This window comes from Nesoenas mayeri (assembly GCF_963082525.1).
Source record: "Nesoenas mayeri genome assembly, chromosome: 26".
Lineage (NCBI taxonomy): Eukaryota > Metazoa > Chordata > Aves > Columbiformes > Columbidae > Nesoenas > Nesoenas mayeri.
The window spans coordinates 4,304,328-4,327,218 of record NC_137552.1 but is presented as its reverse complement, the minus strand read 5'-3'; the positions used below and the strand labels follow the sequence as shown (position 1 = coordinate 4,327,218).

Genomic DNA, 22,891 nt, shown 5'->3' with positions numbered 1-22,891 from the left:
TATGTACCTTTGCTTTATTCATCTCTTTTTAAGCCTCATCGAAACGGACAACATCGCAATGTTCTGCGGGAGGAGGAAATGAAGCCTAAATACTTCCTTGACAACAACAAAAATATATATATGCTTATAGAAATGATACATTAACACCTGGTGACGCCTCCGAGGGGACAGCGGGGACAAAGATGCTCCTACCTGGTGGCACTTCCCCACCAAAAATTGGGTTTGTTTTCCCAAATAAAAGATGATTCCAAATAAAAGATGATTCTCACTGCAAAGTTCTGGGGAACCCAGAGACCCTCCAGAAAAGCCAATTTGATGAGTTTTTCACCAAAAGGGACCCGGAGCTGCCAGGGCAGGACAGAAACAGCAGCCAAGGCTGATGCTTTATGGAAAGAAGCGATTTTGGGTAAATCGAGTCCACCCTGGGGCTCAGAGCCAGGACGCCCCATCCAGACATCAACATATCCCCATATTGTATTGAATTTTTGAAAGGGGATTGAGGGAAAAACAACTAAACAACAAATTGCTTTGGGAAGAGACTCTCCCCAGCCCTCCCTGAACACCCAGAAGCACAGCGCCCACCTTGTGAAATATATATATATATATGTATTCTTGCTTGGGTTCGTTTCATTCCTTAAGCAATTTCCCCCCTCCCGGCTCAGGGCAGAAATCCCCCCACCGGTAGCGGTGGGTTTATTCTATTTCTCTTTAATTTGTCGCTAACCAAGCGCAAGAGGTTTAAACCCAGCGAGACGCCCCAAGTGGGGTAAATCCCGGTGCGCTCGCCGGGAGCAGAGCGAGGAATGACAAGGGGGGGCTTTGCAGCGGCTGAAATGCAGATGAGACCTCGCTCTGGCCAAAAAGAATAAAGTCACATCGCTAAAGCGGGGAGCGGCTCAATAGGGGACCCCCCTGCCCCGTCCCCCCCGCGGGGGCACCCGGCCGGGCCCTCGGAACGTCTTCCCATATGAAGAAGCCGCCTGGGTGGGGGCGCCCCAGTTGTGCCCAGTCCCTGCCCTGCTGGAACCGGCGCCTCCCGCTCCCAGTTCACCGTAAGTCTGAATTTTGGCCTCCGGATGCACCAGCGCGTTGTTGTTGTTGTTGCTGCTGCTGCCGCTCCCCTCGGTTTTCGGGAAGGATTGGCCGAGCGAGTGGACGGGGACTCTGGCGAAGCGCAGGTCCTGGTCCCCTGGAAACTGGACTGATCCCGTGCCCTGGTAACTGCTGGTCTCGCCGAGGTGGCTCACGGAGCCCAAGAAGGTCCTGCCCTTCCCCAGAGCTTGGCCAGAGGGTTCGAGCAGCGTCTGACCCAAATTCAGCTCCTCGGCGGCGAATCCCCCCTCGGAGCCCTCGGCGCTGTAAGTCCTGGAGGGGCGGGAGCGGCCGTAGTCCGAGGGTCGGGAGGAGGTTTGATGCTCCTGGGCGAGCGGATCCGTTTCTTGCTGAGAAAAGAGCTGGAGCAAGGCGGCGGTGACGGCCGGGGGCAGCTCCGGCGCCGCGCTGGACACGTCGCCTTCGGACAGCGGAGCAGGCGGCGGAGGTCCCGGGGGCTCAGGGGGTCTCTTCTCTGGTGGGACAATGCGAGGAGGACACGCTGTGGAAGGGTTACTTCTTTTAAAGACCGTCTTAAAACATCCCGCGAGCAGATAGCAATGCATTTATATGAAAAACAGCGACAAAACCCACAGGAAAACAGCCTGCCCAGTCCGCTCTCTAGGATGCGCTGGAGAGGTTTAAAAGTGAGATCAATGCATGTTAGTTAATGTTTTCCCCCGTGGCCCAGCTGTCCCAACACAGCGCAGAGGGAGTTCCTGCTCCGGGATCAAAGGGGGACGCTGAGCGGGAGACAGATGTGGAGCCACATGTGTCCCCAAAAATGTCTCCCCATGCCCACTGCTCCGTACCCGGCTCCGCATGGATGGATCGCTTTGGAAAAACCCCAAACGCGCCCCAAAACGCACCCGACTGCGGCCACAACACCAAAGGGAGCGGGTGACACCCCCTCGTGTCCCCTCCGCTTCTTAACCACAGCCAGCCCTGCTCCGTGACCTTTTGACAAGTGAATTCCCAGTGTACAGCCCAAAACAACCTCAATCCATGAATATTTTGCACACAATGCACACCGTCCTGAAGCATAAGAAAAAGATCATTTTGTCCCCCCTCCCTTTCCCCCAAATCTCCCCAAAAATCAGACCTGAAGTGACCAAGTTCCGCTTCAGAAGGAGCCCTCCTAGCCAGAATGGAGCCTCAACACCCCCCCATGCTCCTGCTCATGGGTATTTTTGGTTTGGGGGCAGCAGGAGGGACAAAGCAGCCTGGTTATGCAGTGGGAAGGGTGAGGGCAGAGCTCTGTGTGTCCCCCCCACAGCTGGAGGTGACAATGACAGCGCTGGAGGTGACAACGGGGAGGCCGCAGGTTCCCGAGGGACCCAAACCTGCTCCCACTGCCTCACGTGCCGATTGCACCCACAAAACCCGTCCTGACACCTGCAGAGCAACACACCTGAGCTGCCTCCTCCTCACCCAGCACGGGACCGGCTACGCTGTCATTAAAGTCATTACTGGCGCTGACGAACACCTCGTCGGAATCAGATCCTCAAATCATGTGCAAAACTGGTTATTAAAAAGGTCAAACTTTATTGTGAAAACCAGTAGTCTTCCAGGACCACCCCTCCACCCGTATCAGTCAGTCCAACTTGAAAACTAGATTGTATTTAAATCCAGGAAAAAAAAACAATCTTCAGGTAATCTTTAAAGCCAAGCTGATTTGGGGACAGCATATATCATTTAAAATAAACAGAGAACAATGTTAATTAATTGAATCTGCTCTACAATAACCTAGTTATCTTCCAGTACTAGGGCAAAAATAAAAATAAAATAAAAATAAAATAAAAGCACGATCACAAGTGGCTCGTGGTGGGCGGGTGTGTTGAAGGCACGAGAACACGGCACGTTCAGCTACATTGCAGAGGAGTTGGGTATCGGGCCAAAAGAGGCTCCCCGGAGAGTCTGAGACAAACTCAGGAGGCGCTTCTAGAATTTGGTGAGGTCGTCACAGGCTGTCGCTAATAAATTCAAAGAAAAGAAAAGAAATCAACAGAAACAAAAGAGCTGGAGACATTTACACTCACCTTTGCAGAGGAAATCCACGAGTTCCCGGGTGCAACAGGGTCTGTGAAACGCCTGACTCGCTCTACAAGAACCAACTTCCAAACTCGCTGAATTTCAGGACCCATAAAAGTCAACCCTACGTATGACCAGGCACAGGGAAGCCCGGTGCATGGGATTATTTCATGTACACAACTGCCACCGTCCCTCCCTTCAGCGCTCTCCAGTATTTCAGGTCTCACTATGTTGAAAATCATCCCTGCGCTTTTTTGTTTGAAAGGGCAGGAAAAAGAGTTGGGACAAATGATAAGATGGGAAAATCTGCAGAGATCCAATGATCCAATGTAAAAAAAAAAACCCCTGAATGTGTGAACTGATTGCTGGGGGTACTAGGGAAGAACTGACCCTTCAAGCTTCCATTTGTTGTGAAAAAAATAAACCCTTTAATCTTCACTGACATATTCACGGTGGATCACTAATTTTAGATGTTTTGGAGATGTGAAGCGGAGCAGTATTTTTGTGTTTCGGCTTTTTGCCGTTGTTAAAACCTCCTGAGCAGCCCAGCACTTACCGCAGGGAGCGTGTCAGTGTCTTTCTCAGCCTTGAAATCTGAGATTTGACCACAGTCCAGCACCTTCCTCCCCCCCCTCCACAACATTTCAACGTGTCTGGGTCCCTCCTGGCCGCAGCGACACTAGAGCCATTCACACGGAATAATTTAATCGCTCCAACAAATGCGTGGCTGCACAAAGGTCGTGTTTATTTACCTGCGCTTTCCTCCGGGTGCACCGTCGGGGTTTTCCTCGGCCCCCGCTGCTCGCTGCTCTTCTCCCCGTTGCTTTCGTCCAGCGTCAGGACGGGTTCTTGGCTCTTCATCAGCTGGCTCAGCAGAACGGCCAGCACGTTCTGCATGTCTCCCTGAGCGCCGGCCGAGTCTGGAGTCGCCTGCTCCTCCGGTAGCTGCGCCTCGGCGGGCGGCTCTTCTATGGCTTCCTCCGCGGGGGCCGCCGGCGGAGCCTCGTGCTGCTGCGCGGTGGCTTCGGTCAGCGCGGTGATGGACTGGTTGAGAGCCTCCAGCTGCTGCTGCATCTCGGGGTTAGAGTGCACGTTCAGCAGCTGGGCCATCTGCGTGACGCTCAGATCGGTCTGGCTCTGCAGCAAGTTCAGTAAAACAGCCAGTTCGCTCTGATTTAGCTGCTGGGTGATTTCTCCAAGGCCTGGAGAAAAGACAAGAAAAAGCATCGCAGGAAGGTTAGACAAAGCTGCGTCGCATTGGTTTGTTATTGTGACACTGTACATACCAATGAACGCTTTTTCTCCATGTCCCCGGCTCGGGGAAGGCACGGAGGCTCCAGAAGGAGGATTCCAGGATAGTTTGCTCAGATTTCCACGGTCAGCTTGCCCTCTCCAGCCTGCGATGGGCTGAGCGGCACTGCAGCAGCACCCCGTGGCACCGCGCACACACTGCACGCGCTGCACCGCTAACTGAGCAAAGCTGCTCGCTGCCCCTCAAACCCACCACAACTGAACACACGTCAAATCAGCTCAGGAGAGGTTGAGGTTGGATGTGGGGAACAATTTCTTCCCCAAAGGGCTGCGGGGCATTGGAACAGGCTGCCCAGGGCAGTGCTGGAGTCACCAGCCCTGGAGGGTTGGACAGACGGACATGAGGTTCTCAGGACATGGGGCAGTGCCAGGGGTGGGGGAACGGTTGGATTTGATCTTGGAGGTCTCTTCCAACCAAAATGATCCCATGGTAAACCTCCCCGTTCCTCCATTAGCGAACCAAGGGCATCCCAAGAATCAGACCAGTGGCCAAGGACCCCACCAGTTACAGCAGCAAGTCCAAGGACGTTGTGATGAGGGTGGGAACGCTCAGCCCCCATCCCAGCAACCCGAGCAATGAGTCTGCCAGCAGCTCAGCCCCTCCCACGGTCTCTGCATCGCTCCACGGATCAAAATCACTGCACTGGAATGCAGGTTTCCCGGGATGGAGCTGAGCTGCTGTTTGGGACGAGGGCAGGGTGTGTTCCGCTGACGCAGCAGAAGAAATTGGGTCAAGCAGAAGGCAATTCCTCGCTCAAAGTTGGGCTGGGATCACAGAGGACTCTGTCCTGACCTGCAAGTATCCAGGTTAGTCTATAATACAGCCCTTAGCGGCATCGCCTCCCTCTGCACTGCGCTGGAGCAGAGCCTCCCGAGGGACAAGGGACAAGAGTGTCCCTGCACGCTGACACTCACTCTGCAAGTCAAACTTCTTGGGAAGAAGGGTGCAAAGGTTTGGTTATAGAAGCTTACAACTAAGCTCCTCTTGCTGGTAGGCAACTAAGGACGTGACGCTTGCTTTTCTCAGCTGTTTGTTAATCCCACCACCACCTTTTGTCCACCTGCCATGTTTCATTGAACACATGGATTGTGCATTCCCCAGAGCAAGAACTGTCTTCCCCGTTACTTGTCAGCACAACACGTGACACAAAGGAAGCTTTAGCCCCTATCTGGGTTTTTACAAGGCTTTGTATCCAAAATACCTCCCGCTCCAACTATTTTCTAGACACCAGAGAGCTGGTCACAGTTTTGGAAGCAGCGCTCAAGTCCTGGTCCTGCAGGTCTTTATGACCAAGTGACCTTTTCTGCAATGTGCTACACACTTTTGCCCACCAGTCACTAGTCTGTTACATCCCATGACTACTCTTCATATAATTTGATCGACAAGATGAAATTTCAGCTCATGTGCATACCCTTTACACAGCTATACCTTCCAGCTACCTTCTGCTACTTTGCTGGTCTAAGTGACTCAATGATTCCTTTCATTATTCTCTGTGAAATCGTGCTTCAGAACCAATAATGTGACTCGCAGAACAAATTCACAGTCAGGTCACCAGCGAGTGACTTCTGAGGACGCTCTGTAGTCAGAAAAATAAAAACCAGGATAGGAAGATTCTGGAATGCTCTTTCTGTAGAAATAGAGCTGAAAGAACCAGACACAACTCGCACCCAGAGCAGGGAGATGAGAGATCAGGAGGAGCCTTTCCCAGGGCAGAGCAGACACTGACCTACTGCATCTCCAGCGCCAGGCTCCGCTTTGAGCTGGGCAGGCTGTGGGGGCACAGGACTGCTGTTGTTTTTGACAGTGTCTGTGCTCGTAACAGAGGTAGTTTCTTTCCGAGAAACTTTTGATAACGGTGGCTCCTCCACTGCGATCCCGCTTTGCCGCTGCCGCCGGCGTTTCTTGCTCCACAGCTCGTGGCAATCCTGCCAGTGCGGGAGGCTGGAAGAGAACACTTCACAGGTAAGAAACACAGCAAGAAAACTCATTTATTCCTCAAAAAACCCCACAGAAAGCACCATAAGGGAAGCACGTATGTTCCTCTGACTGCAACCGTACTATTAAACTAGGAAGGGGCAAGCCCTAGAACTGGAAAAGGCAGCGCAATCATATGAATCACTTATTTTGCCCCGGGATCTCGGCCCTAAACGGACTGGGTCAGCTGCAATGCAGACAAGCCCCAGCGACCGCAAGCCTGTCAAGCTTTGAGAGCCTGGTGGCTCGAAGAAAGCAGCTGCCTTCAGTAGTTATCTGAAGGAAACAGGATCCTCAAAACCTACTGCTGTACTTGCACACAAAGGAACCAGGGCAGAGTTTTGTAACCTGCTCGATTGGAGAGGGAGAAAAGAGCTGCAGCGTGACATTGCTGATGGTCGCTCTTCTAGTCAATTAACAAGCAGTGTAAATGAGGCCTGGCCAGTCCTCCCTGCACAGAGAGTTATTACTCTCACATATCTTTCCAGAGTTTTAGAGCACCTTACAAACATTAAACCAAGCTTTATAAAACCAGTCTGTTATTGGGTAGTAGAAAACAGCATAGGGAGAGCTATTTGCTCAGCCATATGGCAAAACGCAAGGGCAAGGTTGAGAAAATAACCCAGAAATAATAACCTAATTCTGACTGAAAAGAAAAATCCCACGGCCAAGCCAGTGGCTCCTTCCCAAAGCTCATTAGCAGAGCTCGCTGTGGCGGGGGATGCCGGTTAGAACTTACTCTGGAGGTGCCATTTTGCTGAGGTCAACGTCCCTAAGGAAGTCGCTCTGCAGCGCCTGCTCCGCCGTGCAGCGCTTGCCGGGGTCCAGCGTCAGCATGTGGTCCAGCAGGTCGAGGGCAGATGAAGGAATGCTGCAAAGAGTCAAAAACAGCGCTGAGCGACGGAGCTGTTCTGAATGGGGGGAGAAATCCACTTTCCAAAAGACATCTCAGGCCTGAGAGAAACCCACGCTGTCAGAATTGATTACTGAGTGATGTGGAGGCTCAAAGACATCAGAACCAGTATCAGCTGTGATACTTTCAGTTTGATTTTTGCCATTTACAAAGAGCACTTCTGCTACAAATCCCACAGGATTATCACACAATGACACTCTCCGTGCAGAGAGCGCGTCTCTGGGTCAGACAACCTGGTGCCACGAGAATGTCGCTCTGCCAAGCGTGCTTTCCAGCTGCAGAGGACATAGACACACGTGTGTCAAGTGTGCAGAGGCAGAGCGCCCCCCTAAAAGGCACCATTGGCAGATCAGACATTGAAAAAGGGAACAGTGACCCCACTCCAGCCTTCCCCAGGTGGGAGAAGCGCTGTTTGGTCCTGCTGGGTAAACTGGAGCCAAAGGATGGCAGATGAATTGCATGACGCAACACAAAGGCCATAACCCCCCACATGACGAAACTCACAAGGAGAACTCCTCACGCAGGCGCCTTCGGTATTGCTTCTTCGGTTTCATAGTGTTGAAATAGGGCAACTTGATGACGTCCGGCCACACCGCTGGACAGGGGCTCCCGCAGAGCCGGCTGAGGACAGGAAAGCAGAGGATGATCAGGAGAAGCATGGCCAGAAGAGTCACCAACCCCAGTGAAAACACTTCCCTTCAAAGCAACTTACTGTAGCAATAACCTAGGTCTGGGCACACTACAACAAAGATCAGATAACCCCCAGGTTAAAAAAGAAGGAAAAATGCTTCACCTTGAGTTTGTAAACCATCCAATATGATTAATTTTCAGCGTGAGACATAATTTAGGTTCATGATTTTTGCACTCAGCTAACAACAATGTTTACTTGAGGGCGCATACATTACCAGCCACAGATTTGGTAGTAGGTATGGACACCTACCCACCTAACTATTCGCATTTGCAGTTCCAGTCATTCACTGGTCCTGCTTTGCAGGCAGATTAGAGAAAGAGGGCTCTCCTAACACACAGGCTGTGTGCACGAGCAGCTTCTGCAGCACCTCTTCTCATAGGCATGCATGTGCAATGCTTTACCTGATTAATTCAAGCTGAGCCAGTTCCAGATTGGCTTGAAAAATAGGCTTCTTTGTAAACAGTTCCCCGAGGATACAGCTGGAAAGAGGAAAAGCAAGAGGTCACGACAGCAAACCCTTGGGACAACTGTTTGAACACCGCAGCGTTTCTGTTCAGAAGCAGCTTTGCCTGAGGAGAGTTATTTGCATCAGGGCTTGTAGTTGAGAACTGACAAACTAACCTATGTGTACAGAGTCACCAATCCTACGCAGCTGGGAAATAACGTTCACTAGTCGGCTGGTTAACGTGTCACAGGCTTCACGCTTTAACTCTTTGCAGGGAAAGGAGGACGTGGCAATAGTATGACAATAAATAAAAGGCAGCCAGGCTTCTCATTTTCCTCACATTCAGCTCATTTATCTTTTCAGCTTTACTGGGATATCTGCTGGCCCAAATTATCCTGTGGGTTACTGCTTGTTATAGCCAGGACATCGCCTTGTACGCACACCCAACATTTGTACAGCTGGAAGGGAATGGACGACTCTGACTCATTCAGGCCTTAACATCTCCCCAAAGTGCTCTGACAGGAATGGCAATCGGTGCCAAAAATAACTGTGGGGTGATATAGGCACCTGTCTGCTGAACTGGGCTCCTCACTTGGAACAGGACGCTGAACAGCAACTGGACTCAACAGCCAGAGCTTCCAGAAGTAATTAGCAGGGTCTGACTCGTCAAAACCTTTGGTGCTTGCATACTAAGCTCTGCTGAAAGTTTACCTGTGAACATCACAATGGGAAACATGTGTTTTGGGAAATCTGCTCCCATTTCTGAACGCTGAATCCTTGAGATTCTCTTCTGGATCGCTTGGAAAAGCTCCCAACTTTGTGGCTGAACTGCCCAGACTCCTGTTCACAGGGCTCCCTACACTAACAAACCTGAAATCTCTGCTTTAAAATGTTTCCTAGATTCAGCTGAAAAAATTAGGTGACAAGGACAGCAATCTGAAGAGGTTACAGACCAGCTCTCTATCAGGTCATTAAAACCATGACCAGCACTAAGCTTGTCACCCCTTCTGATTTCAGTCATACATTGTTATCGAAGGTTGGTTGGTTTAGTTTTTAAACAGTCAGAATACTTTTTATGCTCTCATATGTCAATACAAAAAAGTAAGTCTAATTCTAGGAGTTTTTTTACAGTATAGTTTCAGGTGGGTGACACATACCCATTTCCTCCAAGCACAGAATTTGGAAGCATTCCACTCCGCCTCGCTGCAACAGACGCAGCTTCAGAAACGAGCACAAACCCAAGGCCACCTTCCAGCACAACTATTGTGTTCACGTGCTGATGTTCACAGCCCAAAGGGGTCAAAAAGAGACGCTTACCCACAGCTCCACACATCTATGGCCGGCGTGTAACGCTCCTCGCCTAGCAGCAACTCTGGAGGTCGATACCATAATGTAATGACTTTATTTGTGTATGGACGGCTGCAACGCAAAACACAAATATAAACTGAGGACAAGGACCACAAAACCCTTTAGGCACTGTAATCTTGACTTCCAAACTGCAGTTAGTCACATAAGTAGAAGCAGCGGGCTTTGGAGCGCCTGGACTCCCACAGCATCTGCCTGATGTAAATAAAGCTGCTGAGATACCACAGATACTACAAGTCTGCTTGTGTGCACAAGCCAGTAGGTTGTAGGTAGCAAGACCAAAAGATCCTGACCTACAAATGACAGCAGCAAGCTGCAATGACCAACTAGTGACTGATCTCAGCGCAAAACGTGGCCCGTGGCACACAGAGGTGCTTCAGTTCCTTATTAGTTGGTTTGTCTAATTAAGAGCTAGTAATACCAGCCATGAGTATATTTTTCCTACAGCTGGAGCTGCCTTATATCACTTACACTGGAAATCATTTCTCAGGCAATGCCAAGACTTCCAAGAGAAGGGACTACGTGGATATTAAGCAGCAAGCAGCTCACCCCCCACCCTGCGTGCCTCACCTCTCCTCTGAGCTGTAGAGTCGGGCGAGTCCAAAATCTGCAAGCTTGATTTGCCCACTGAAAGACAAAAAACAGTCCTTGTTTTTAATCCCAGCTAGAATCACACCCCGCGAGCACTAGGAGGTGAGGAAACGCTATCAAAACAATGTTTGCAGTAATTACTTTTGGATATGCCGGTCTTAATCTTTTGAACCCTATTTAACGCTTCTAAGAAACAAACAAAAAGGCAATAACTCAGTCTTGTCTCTACCACAAACCCTTCCCAACAGGCCAATGTCCCAGAGAAAATGTTTAGATAGGTATCCAGACACGTGGATGCAATTATGCGCAGTATTATTCACACAGACTCAATGTTTCTTGTGGGTATCCAGCTGAAGATTTGAGAATTAACAGCAAATGAATAATTGTTATGTATTCTGTGATGAACTACGTTACTGCTGAACATTGCTGTCTAGAGAAGAGTGTTCATGGAGAACCGCTGCCTCCTACCTTAACCCTCAACGGTTTCTCTGCACACAAGCACCTCCAATAAACAGTATTTTTGCCAAAATACCATGGAGACCAAGTGTACACAGAGGCCCATTTACTTCAAGTCAACAAGAAAGTTCAGTGTGAGAGGCTGCAAAAGGCTGAGCAGACGCAGAGATGCTGCTCCCAAGAGCAAGTTACCTGTTGTTCAATAAGATGTTGGAGCATTTAATGTCTCGATGAAGGAAATTCTTCTTGTGACAATAATCCAGACCCTCCATTAACTGTTTCATGAAAGACTTGATATGGTCCTCTGAGAAATGTACCAAGCCGGATTCTAGCAGCCCCATTAGGTCATGGTCCATGTACTCAAACACAAGGTAAAAGGCACCTGGTGTAATAAAGACAAGAGTGATTTAAGACAAGAGAGTAAGGAGAAGAAAGAATTAAAGCAGATTCAAGTGTTGAAACTTCTTTTTTATGCTTTTTTCCCTAAATCTGTTATTTTCTGACTCCACAGGAACAAATGCAGCGCATTCTTTTAAGCCTGTGTCCACCTCTCCCCAGCAGCACGACAACTGCTCCTAACTGGAATCTCTCCTTTGATTCAAGGCCAAATCCAGCTGCCAAACTTGAACTGTGCATCAGGGAGGAACGCCAGAAAGGAAAATCTACACTAGAGTTTAGATTTTTGGTTTTACATTAAAGGATAAACAAATGGAGTTGCATCACCTCTTTGGCTAATGGAAACCACACCCTGCAGCAAACGCTACCTTTGTCCTTCTTGAAATCCAGTGCATCTTGTTTGTCCGTGACAATTTCCTTCATGTTAACGACACTGCGGTGGATCAGTTGCCGAAGGATTTTGATCTCCCGGATGGCTGTGATGGGGAAACCTTCCTTCTCGTTGTCCAGTCGCACCTTCTTGAGAGCTACCAATTCACCTGCCAGAAGAAGGCAGCGTCAAAGCCTCTGCATAAATCACTGCTAACGGCTCCACAGGTTTCCAGGGGTAAGCTGAAAGTAGCTATTTGCAGCCAACACCCACCAAGAAACAGCAGAGCCAGCTTTAATTGCCACTCAACTCATCTCTGTTAGGCTGCTCTGTTGGGAGTTATCGGGATCTGAAGCCACCCTCACCTGTATCCTTGTCCTTGGCTTTGTACACCTGCCCGTACGTCCCTTCTCCGATAATCCCGATAATATCAAACTTGTCCACGCAACGCTTCCCCCAGTCGCTTTCCGTCTGTCTCCTTTCCCCATAGCGAGGACAACAGATTCTGGAAGAGGGAAGGGACTGTTGGACACCCGAACGCCACTCCTCACCCACCACCCTGTAAACAAGCGCCCCTTCCACCCTGCTAAGCTGTGCCCTAAAAACTCTGTTCATTCTCAAATGGATGAGGCAAGTGGCCTTCAACTGTGCGTGGTCCAAATACGAAACAACCCACAGGAAACAGTTAATATACCGTAACGAAAAAAAAACAGAAATAGGATCTTGTTTTCTCCATATTTCACTTCCTTCAATAAAGACGAGCCTGGGGACAAGAGAATTTAAATACAACTGAACCAAGTCTGGCTAAAGATTTATAGGTGTATGTTAAGTGATGTCCCCATCCAATAAATGGTGGGGGGGCTGCTGGAAAAGCAGCTGATAGATTTAATTCCCAAAATGACTGCGCTTTCAACAGCACCGTCCCCATGATATAGAGACTAAGACTTAAAGCTTTGGAAACCTAAACCGACCTCTGTGTGAAGAAACAGAAAAGCCAATAGAAAAGAAGGCAGCCTTACTTTGGTCTCTTTTTGAAGGGTTGCTGAGGTGGTGTGGCTGCCTTTGGTTCCGGGGAGTCGGGAGGAGACGGGTCCCCCCCAGGGAGCTCTGGGGGGAGCGGGAGGTCCGTGAGTAAGTGTCGTGGTCTCTGCTCTCTGTCTTTCTTCACAGGTTTTGGAGGAAGAATCTCTTTTGGACTAAACTCCGAAAAGTTAATACAACACAGAAGTCAGACTTCACAGGCAAAGTGACAAACAAACAAACAGTGACTTGATGTAGGACATTGAGAATGTAAAGTTAGGAACCCATGGGCCAAAATTAGCACAGCCAAGTAAATAACAAAGCAGCCTTAAATTTTGTAATAATACAACAGGAGAGAAAAGTGTTAGAGTTGAACACGCTGTCTTCAAATAAACACTCAGCTCTCTGCAATGAGAACTTGCTACATTTGCCCAAATCAGTAGTTGGAGAGTTTCCTGTTCAGGTTATCAGCCGCTTTCCACCCCTTACTTCCTCTATATGGTCCATTTATCATAAAGAAATTAAATTCATGACTTGTTAAGGGCCACCAGGAATACGAACCCAGAATTAAATCTCTCTACATAAGTAACTATAACATCCCAAAGACTGAGATGTAGCACTAACTTGTGAAAATTACTGAGAAACCAAAAGCTGACTTTTTTTCCATGTCAAATCACCAATGGCATCCACAGTGGTTTAAACTGGCAAGAGTCTCATAAGCAGAGCCTATTTTCTCACACACGCAGCAGGGAGAACCCCGAGGTCTGAACAGTCACGTATTCTCCACTTCACCAGGAAAAGAAACCCATGAAGAGCTCCAACCAACCTTCCGCGGTTCATTTTTAGGGCAGCAGCAGCAGCTTTGCTGTTTGTCAGCGTCACCGGGGCTGACACTTCAAAGTGAACTCTGCATAAATGAACTGATGGAAGTAGGTCATTTTCCCAATTTTTTTATTAGATGCTGCCTAATCTGCATGAAACTCTCTGCTGAAATATAGTTAAGAAAGGAGGAAGATGAAGGAGGGTATTATTGTGGCACCAAGCTCTGTTGCTTTCTGTAAAAGATGGGGGAACAAGCTTTTCCCACTGCTAAGAAGTCACCTAATCGCAGGTCACGCCAGCCTAGACCTCCAGAGGAAAGTGCTAACAGTAAATATGCCAGAAATACTAGAAATCAGAGAGCTGCATGGGCTAAATTTCACCCCCTTTAACTGAAAATCCTTAGTGCACAGAATAACACCCAGCCAGGTCATTTCCCCAAGGCAGAATCCACATTAAGCTGCCGATGAGGTTCTTCTAAGCGGGATCTAGACAGCCAGGCCTGCACCCACACATAGGAGGTAAGAGACTGGGTTTCAATGGAGCAGATTAACGAGGTTTTGCTTTTTTACAGCTTTCCTACAAGTATTGGAAACACCAGCATCCAGTTCTTACAGATGGAACAAACAGCAATCAAAAAAGCAGTTGTTGATCTACCACTGTTTAATCCACTTCTAATTGGCAATTAATTTGCTCCTGATAGGATTTAAATATCTAATAGTAAATGCTAAGCTTGGGCCCTTTGACCCTGCCAAAAAGATTCAGCCTTTTTTCAGACCCACAAAAGCCACCTCCTCTGGACAGGTGTGTGTTCAACCAGCCGTCCCGGAGGTCCCTTCTCTCCCTTTCACCAAGTAGTTTCCCTGTTCTTGCTGACACACGGTTATTGGGGCTTAGTTACCTACAGCCGCTCAGTTAATCCATTTGCACATCACCACTAGCGCTACGAGGTGGTTACGGTAACTTCAGTCACCCCTAGAACATTGGGGTATTTCACCAGGCGTTTCTTTCAGAGCGAGAAAGCCAAAGACCTCTCAGACCTGCCCAAGTATCAAAATTAAGTAGCGCCAACACTAACAGCCTAACAAAGACTCCTAGAAACTTCCCCTCCACTAAACCAGCGGGAATGCGATCAGTCAGGTCTGCGTTTTCAATGATATTAGCCCTGGGAACAGCTGACCAGACGCTCCCAGGAACCTACAGGAGCTGTGCGACTTCTGAGCGCAACATTGGACATGTGCAGAGTTTGTACCACTTGCTCCTGACCATCAGTGCCATGTGCAGTTGCCACTAGACCCAGCAGAACAACGTGGGACTTCCCATCCATTCATTGGGAAAAAGTCACCGTAAATCCAGGTCCTAAGCTTAGCAACCAGCTGTGTTATCACCCACACTTTATGGTGATGGCAGAGATAAAACGCACTTCTACAACACTAAGCCATACCTGGGTGGTACAGAAAGAGCTCTAGGTGTGAGCACCTAAAAAATAACATAGTGTTTGCAGCACAATTTGTGTGTTTGGAAATAAAGGAACACACAGCAGAATCTTGCTTAGAGCGGCATTTGAGTTGGGAAAGGTCTGCAAACTGTTAAAGGCTGCTGCTCATCACGGATACATCCAAACTAAATAGATATTTGCTGAACATTACACAGCTTGGGAAGGGCAACATGAACATGCACAAGCCTAATTTTGTGTTGATCACAGCGACGTTACCCTAATGTACATCAATACCTGGATAAACCATGAAATCAATTAAATATATCAGAATACGTAACATACTGTGATCACTTAAAGCACAGGGTAATTATATCAAGTCATAACTGCTGTGCACCAGACTATTCATTAAAAAACATGCTTTACTAACCAATGGGGTACCCAGTACATCTTTAGCCATGGTTGGAAAGACACAGAAGTTGTTATGGAACTACAGGTTAAGCAGATTAAGCAGGAAAAATACCCTACTTCTTCAGCAATAAGGATTGTATTAATTATTCGGTAATTAAGGCAACACTTAAGCTAAACCAATGCCATTTCATACATGTGGGCATGGCCCGCATGTTTGATGAATTAGGAACAGAAATAGCTCTGGTCTGTGTCCTTGTGTTGGAACTGTTAAACTCTTTCCTGTTACTTAAGTACAGGTTATAGAGGAATTAAACAAGTAATTTCAAACTAGGCCTGTGCACGGGCTGCAGAGGGGCGCACGATTACAGATCCATGTTTCATTGCTCTAATAAATATAAACCAAGAGCCACGTGAAACCTGCACTAACCAGCGTTAAGCCAGCAGCCAAACTTCTCTCTGTCACCGAGATAAGATGGACCTACCTGCACAGGTCAAAACTCTCCACATAAACCTGACAGGGCCAAACCCGGGTATGGCCGTGCAATAACACATTTATACCAGCGGCACAGTCTCCAGGGCACTCTAACAACTGTCAAACTAACCAAAAGGATCTGTTTATTTCAACGTTTTGCTTTCAACCGCAATCAGGGTGCTCTGGTGTGACCTTACCTATCCAAGTCATCTTCCCCAACTAAAATAGGGGGGAGCGGAAGCGGAGGCAACGTTGACGTTTTCAGGTGCGGGATAGCAGCCGTCACAGACGCTTGTGTTTTTGTAGCGACTTGGACAGAGGACTGAGAGTTCACCTGAGAGGATAAAGTAGACGTCCTTGGGTGGGAAGAGGGTGGCAAAGACGTTGGGGCTGAAGTAGGGACCTGAACGGGGGGCAGCTGGGACGGCGGCAAAGGTGGGACAGCGGGTGACGGAGGCAAAGGCGGCAGCGGCGGAGTCGGAGGCGGCGGCGTGGTTGTCGGCAGAGGCGGAGGAGGTGATTTTATTGAGGGTAGCGGGGGTGGAATCTCCTTCTCTGCCGTGTCCGGCTCTTTTGGAGACAGGAGGTCCTCTGCCACCGCCGCAGGCTTCAAGTCTTTTGTTCCCGGCTGTTTGGATTCTCTAACTGGAACAGGATGTTTCCTCTCAGAGTTCTCCTCTGCCTTGGGTTTTGTTGTCTCTGCAGGGGCTTTAGTCTCTGCATTCGTATACAGTAAATTAACTAATTCCGTATCTGAAGAAGATTTTTCAGATTTAACAGTTTTGATGACCTTTTTAGGTTCCGTTCCAGGCTCCTTGAGGTCAGCTAAGCTGTTCTCCTTTCGGGACAGGAAAACGGGTGAGCCCTTTGCCTCCTTTCCATCCACCTTGGCTGCAGCTGCCGCCGCCGCCGCTCGTTCCTTTTTCTTCCTGCTGAGCTCGGCGCCCAGGCTGGAGTTGAGCGGCAGCCTCGTGGGGGATATACTGGAATGGCGACTGCGCGAGCCAGACCTCTGCTTTTTACTGTGAGATGATGAGTGTCTTGAATAGGCAGGACTTCGGCTCCGGGACTTCACAGATTTCCTGCGGAGAGAGCGGGGAGGAGATAAATGAAACGAAGCATCTCTCAGCCTCTGAGCTACTCACCAACATCAACAGCTCCCTTTGAAAGTAAGTCGAGTCTATTATTCGCCAACTAAGCTTAGAGAGTCCGTAACACCTGCCAGGAGAGGCTAAAGCTACTGAAACAAGTCTTATTGACTAAAGCAGCAGGTCACCAGCCGGCCTCCCAATGTCAGCACCGCCGCCACAACCGCGCTGTTAAAACAGAAGTGAAAGATCAAGATGGGAAAAGCCCCAAGGTAAAGACGAGATCACACGTACACGCACCAAACAGGAGACTTCAGTGAGGAGGACAAGCTGGCAGTTTACGGATCTTTCACGGTAATTATGTACAACTTTAAAGGAAACAGCAGATAAAATATGAGTGCCCTCACGGGAACGCCGCCTCAGGAAACAGCTCACTTCAAGCTCATTCTTCCCCCTGGTTCTTTCACTATCATCAGAACTCCAATTTGCATATTGTGATTCAGGAGAAGGAAAAAGAAAGAAAAAAACAAGAGTTTTAATCCTGTTTGAGGTATGTCCAGAGGGTCTCAGTCTTCATCTGCAATAAATGGGCTCTAAATTGGGTATCTACACAGAAATAAAATAAACCACTGAAAGCCAGTGTTGTGATCCAAGCAACAAGCAAGGCAGGAAACACCTCACACCATCAGGGAACACATCGTAACCACGAGCTCACCGGAGACTGATGTGCAAACAACATAGAAAATAACCTGGAACTGGAAACTGGTACTTCCAGTGTACACGTCAAAACAACCGAGAAGATCAAACTGTTCCCTGCACTTCAGGGGGAACCAGGATTTTGCTCAGTTCACTGTACACGTGGTGGATGCTGATGGGTTCGTACATACAACCCCAAACCTCGTGCTAACAGTGGTCAGAGAACACCAAGGCTGTAGGCAGCCCTTACCTTTAGACTTGCAAAATAAATATACAACTAGAAGGAGAAGAACATTGTGTCATCTGAAGCCACTCAACTATCTTCCTCTTCCAACACACTGTTCCTAATGAATCCTGTAGCACGCAGCTTATTGCGGCCACAAATAGTTTTGGAGTTGGCATTCCCCATTACAATTCTTTCAGGAGAGATTGTTTAAGATACTCAGACTCCTGCTCCCTGTCTCCCATAATTATCCCCCACCAGTTATTCCAATTCAACTGAATTCTCAACAAGAGCGCTCGGCGGATCCGATATAAAGCAAACTTCTCCCAAAGTGCAATTTTACCTTATTTTTCATAGTGCTACATTAGAAACGCAGCCACCAAAGACACGCACAGACACAAACAAGGCAAAGGTAACGCTGGAGGAAGGAGTTTCACATCTAAATACTTCCATATTATCTGCTACACAAACTCCTAGAACATCTTCAGACATTAAAACGTTTTACCTGCTCTAAGGCACAACAGAATAAAGTGCAAAGCAGTATCTGGGAAGCATGACCGTGCGTCCCACACTAATTGCTCAGAGTTTCTTATTTATGAATGCCTGACGAACTTTTGCCGTGGTGAGGATCCACACAACAGCAGCCGTGACTCCAGCATGTGCTGCACTTGGTACAGAGCACAACCCACCTCCTGCAAACCAAAGGACTCAGGAATTCCTGCTTCTAGTTTCAGCTGCAACAGTTGCTACAAGGAATGGCAAAACACGTGTTATGCTCCTTGCTGACCAAATCATCCTCATTTCCTCCCAAACTGAAAGCGAGTTGTCTTGTACAGCCGTTTGAAACGCAAACATTCTGTATTTTCGCTAATCAGTACGGCGCATTGATTCACTTTCCTAGCGCCGTATTTGGGACGTGGAGATTAAAGAAAACACAGAATGCATTAAAAATAAAACCCATGTTGCCAGTCAGTGAGGATAATTCAGTGTCCCAGAAAAGCCTGCGTTACCTCTGCTGGAGGATTTAAGGCACCGCCTGAGTGTGCCAGTTAAAGATGACTATTCTCTCCCAAGCTCTTCCTGCCACTCTGCAGGAGCCCAGTGCAGAAACCACGCAGTCGCTCCCCACTTCTCAGGTGCAGAATCAGCTGCCTCTGTTTCCAGCTTCATCTGCAGCAAACGCACCGCAGCTGATCTGGTGAGGCTGTGGGGAAACCCAGCCCACCTGTCCCATAGGTGAGTCCCAAAACCACCATCACCTGCAGCTTCCAGAGCGGCCGTTTGACTGAACTCACACCGGACGGGCTGTGATCTCAGCAAACCAAAACCAACAGATGAATTACAACTTAATTTGCCTAATATACGGAAAACACATTAAATCCCCTCTGGCCCTTTACTAGAATGACTTCAGGCAGATGTTTTCTGGAGGCGTAATCCGTGGGTTTTGTTCTGCTTTAAAAGAATATCTCACAGTAATTATCTGCCCAGAAAAGAGAGAAGAGCAGTAGGTTAACAACTGAAGTCAGAGATTCAAAAGAAAAAGTCGGTACAAGCTGAGCGTAAACAGTCAGTAACCTTTGGAATCTATTTTGGTTTGGGGTCCAGCATTTTGTCAGCAAGCCAAAGATGCCCTGAAAAAGTTTCTTACACGGGTACGTAAGTTCAGGGAAGCAGCGCAAAGTGATTCAAAGTTGCTCCCATAATTAACATCAGGAAAATACAACTGCTTGGTTTCTCAAGTCAGAAGCAATGGGCCATTTACACAAAGAGTAAACTTCAGGTTCCCTGGGAAGTGGAGAAACCTGGGGGGAAAAATGCCTCTATTTACCACCTCTGGTTTCCACGTGGGTTCTCCCTGGTTAGGGCTGAGCACGGACATTTAACAGGTGCCATAACACACAGTTATATCACAAAGTATACATACACTTTCTGCTACTATATCCTTACTCAAAAGTATTAGCCAATAACATGTATTACAGGGCAAGGAGGATTGAGGGAAGGGAGAAAGACATCAAGGACTCTTCCTCAGAGCCTCGCAGGTATACACAGAGAAAACAGGGCAGAGGAGAAACAGCCTGAAGGGAATTTCACTGTGCAAAATCTCAGCAGGGTAGATTTTACATAACAGCTTCCAGGGTGCTAAAACCACGACACCTCTCCCAGCAAGGACAGCAGCATTCATTACTTCAGGACCACTATGGAAGACACGATTCCTAAAGTTAAGAGAAGAGCTCCCATAACAAAAGCTGAATTCCAGAAATACTTTGGGAACTGCTGAGCACACCACACAGCGTTTCTATAGCCATTACATTCCAGGTCACATCTTAATTGCCATGGAGCTGCAACCAAAGCTTCACAGCACCCATGGTGACAACTGGAAACTCACTTAACATATGCTGAAGCTAGAAAAGAAGCTACATTAGGTTATGCATTTGTGCATGTAACAGGATGAGTAATGAACTAAAACACAGAATTAGCACTAACTTCAAATAGTTTCCTCCTGTAGCAAGGTTACTGACTAAATTAAAAAAAAAGAGAAAATTACAGTTAAGCCAAAATACAGCTGGTTCCTACTTGTCTTTCCAGAATGTCCCAGTTTCAGAACGGAAGCAAGAAACTCTGGTACTAAGAAAAGAAAGTTTAGGCTGGAAAGATGCAGTTTACCTGTGGTCACCTCTAGTCCAAGGAGAGAGAGGAGAACAGGTCAGTTCAGAAAGAGCAAAATACACCCAACACAAGGCACCCTCCTGAAAAGCACGATTGAGTTCACACACACAATAAACAGACACAGACTTCCAGAAATAGGTGAAAACATTCTCCCTGGCTGAACTTTTCCCCAGGGAAGCACGTGAGATCCCGCAGCAGGAGCTGGACGGCCCCGTCTCCCTTCAGAGCACAGCCCTCCCCAGCAGCCCCGGCCACCTCCAGAGGTGGGTGTAATTTAATCCCAGGAGCTGGTTCAGCCCGAGGCCTCTCTGCTAAGAGCCAACATGGACGCTGCGAACCGCCAGCCAGGGAGGTGTTTTCCAAAGCGTCCAGCACCATTTTAAAAGGGAAGCACCACAAATTTGACCCAAGCCATTCCACGTGTATCACTCTGCAGCCAAGCGAGGCCACCAAGATGAGGAAAGGGTTTAACCCCTGCCTTGAGACACCCCATCCACCCCCAGTCAACAAAGAGAGCACCCACCTGGCGATGGGGCTCCGGCTCACAGAGCGTTTCGCAGCGAAAGGGCTGCTGGAGCGCCGGCGGCTGTAAGGGCTGGGCGACCTCCCGCTGTACGACCCGCTGCCTCGCTCGTAGCTGGAGGAGCGTCTCCTGTTGTAGGGGCTGATGGACCTTTGGCGCCGGCTGTACGGGCTGGGCGAGCGCGTGTTGGACTGGTAGGCCGCCGGCTCCTTGTAGGGTGGGCTGATGGACGGGCGGCGCGAGGAGCCGCCGGGGCTCTTCCTATAGGGATCGTAATTACTGGAGGTGTGAGAGCGAGGAGGGCTGAGATCGTACTCCTGGATGTAGGAGGCTCCTGAGGGGCTGTCATCCAACTTAGGGCTGTCAGACCATTTTCTGTGGGGACTCCTGGATTTCCGCTTTGGGCTGTCAATCGTTTTGTAACTTTTTGGAGCGTCCCTTTTCCTATGGCTTTTACTGCGCTCTTTGTGGCTGGACTTGAGCTCTCGATCCTTCCTGGATTTCTCCTTGTGCGCCTTGGCCGACCGGGACTCCTTGTTGCTGCTCTTCGAAGACAGTGACTTGGGGTGCTCCTCACTTTCAAGGAGTCTCTTGGAGGATCCCGATATCCTCTCCTTGGTGGACCCGGACCTGCTAGATGCCTCCAGGCTCTTTTCTAACTTCCTCTCCTTTTCCGCCTGTTTGCTTTTCATCAGTTCCCGAATGCGCTTGTGTTGGTGGTGCCGGTGCTTCTGCATCCTCTCGCTCCTGTCCGCTTTCCTCTCCTCATTCTCCCTCCTGTCCAGCTTGAGGGCCACATCATCCGAGAAGGTATCCGAATCCGAACTGATATCGTCGTACTCCACCAGCGGCTTGATCACCGCGCCCAAAGGTGCCGCCGTCTCCTGGGCTGCCAACGGCGACTCCTTGGAGTGCCTGGACTTGTGGCGCTTGTGCCGGGAGCCCGGTCGGTGCCTCTCCTTGCTGTTGGAGCTCCCGCTGCCAGGCGCGTGCTGCGAGGACCCCCCGCCGCCCCCGTCCTTCTTGCCCCCATGTCTCTCCGGGTTTGGCATTCCTCCTCCACTGTGCTCGAGAAAGGGGAGGTGGGGGGGAAAATAATTCCTCCAAAACCCCCCCTCCCCAAACTTCAAACTTCCTCAGCGCCCGCTCCTCGCACCATTCACCCCGGCCTGAGCCCTCCCTGAGCTAGCACCCCCTCCTACATGGGGAACGGGGCACGGAGCGCGCCGGGGAGGGCGGAAGGAGCGGGGGAAGAACCGGAGAGGGAAGGGGGAAGGGCACCGGCCTCACCGCCTCATCCGAGGGGCCCAGGCCCGGAGGGCAGCGCCGCCGCGGAGGCGCCCCGGGAAGGCGGGGCCTGGGCCCGCGATCGCTCCCCAGCACCTGAGCGCCGGGCCCCGCGCGGGTCCCTCAGCCAGCAGCCCCAGCGGCCGCCCCCCGGCCCGGCCCGGCCCCGCCGCCCCCCGCTCACTTCCCAAAGCGAAACGGCTCCGCGTCCAACGGGGGGGACCGGGGGGGGGGGGGGGGGGGAGAGCACTCGCCAAATCTCGCGAGACCCGCTCTCTTCTCGCGAGAGCCGCCGCCACCGCCCTCTGCCCCAGCGGCCGCCCCGCCGATCCCGCGAGACCTCCGGTTGCGGGGCGGATGCGCGCGCGTTCTCTCTCCTCTTCTCGCGAGAGCCGGGGCCGCCTCCGCGCGCGCGCGCGCGCGCGCCGCCCGATGACGCGCTCGCCCGGCTTCTCAGTGAAACTTTATTGGGGCGCCAGGCGGGGACAGCGCCGGTCCCGGCCCCCCAACGCCCCGCAACAAAGCTCTATGGAGGCGGACAGGCGCCCCTCAGCGCCGCCAAGCTGATCCCGGTGTTGCCGGCCCCGTGGTCCCGCCGCTCTCCTCCCAGCCGA

At 49.8% G+C, this 22,891-nt stretch overlaps 1 protein-coding gene across 2 annotated transcripts; it reads right to left on the bottom strand.

Moving 5' to 3' along the window:
• Positions 1 to 22,042, bottom strand: CDK12 (cyclin dependent kinase 12; the record flags this gene model as incomplete). 2 transcript variants are annotated; one of them, XM_080359931.1, is made up of 14 exons in its annotated part: positions 1 to 1,594; positions 3,876 to 4,325; positions 6,162 to 6,376; positions 7,149 to 7,280; positions 7,827 to 7,943; positions 8,415 to 8,492; positions 9,776 to 9,877; positions 10,394 to 10,450; positions 11,063 to 11,252; positions 11,635 to 11,805; positions 12,002 to 12,141; positions 12,656 to 12,832; positions 15,991 to 16,875; positions 20,991 to 22,042. In XM_080359931.1, the coding sequence occupies 14 exons, from the start codon at positions 22,040 to 22,042 to the stop codon at positions 897 to 899; spliced, it is 4,464 nt and encodes a 1,487-aa protein (XP_080216057.1). In that variant the 3' UTR covers positions 1 to 896. The 2 variants fall into 2 exon arrangements, with proteins under 2 accessions (XP_080216057.1, XP_080216058.1); XM_080359932.1 differs by lacking the exon at positions 1 to 1,594 and adding an exon at positions 2,636 to 3,065.
• Between the last annotated feature and the right edge of the window lie 849 nt (positions 22,043 to 22,891).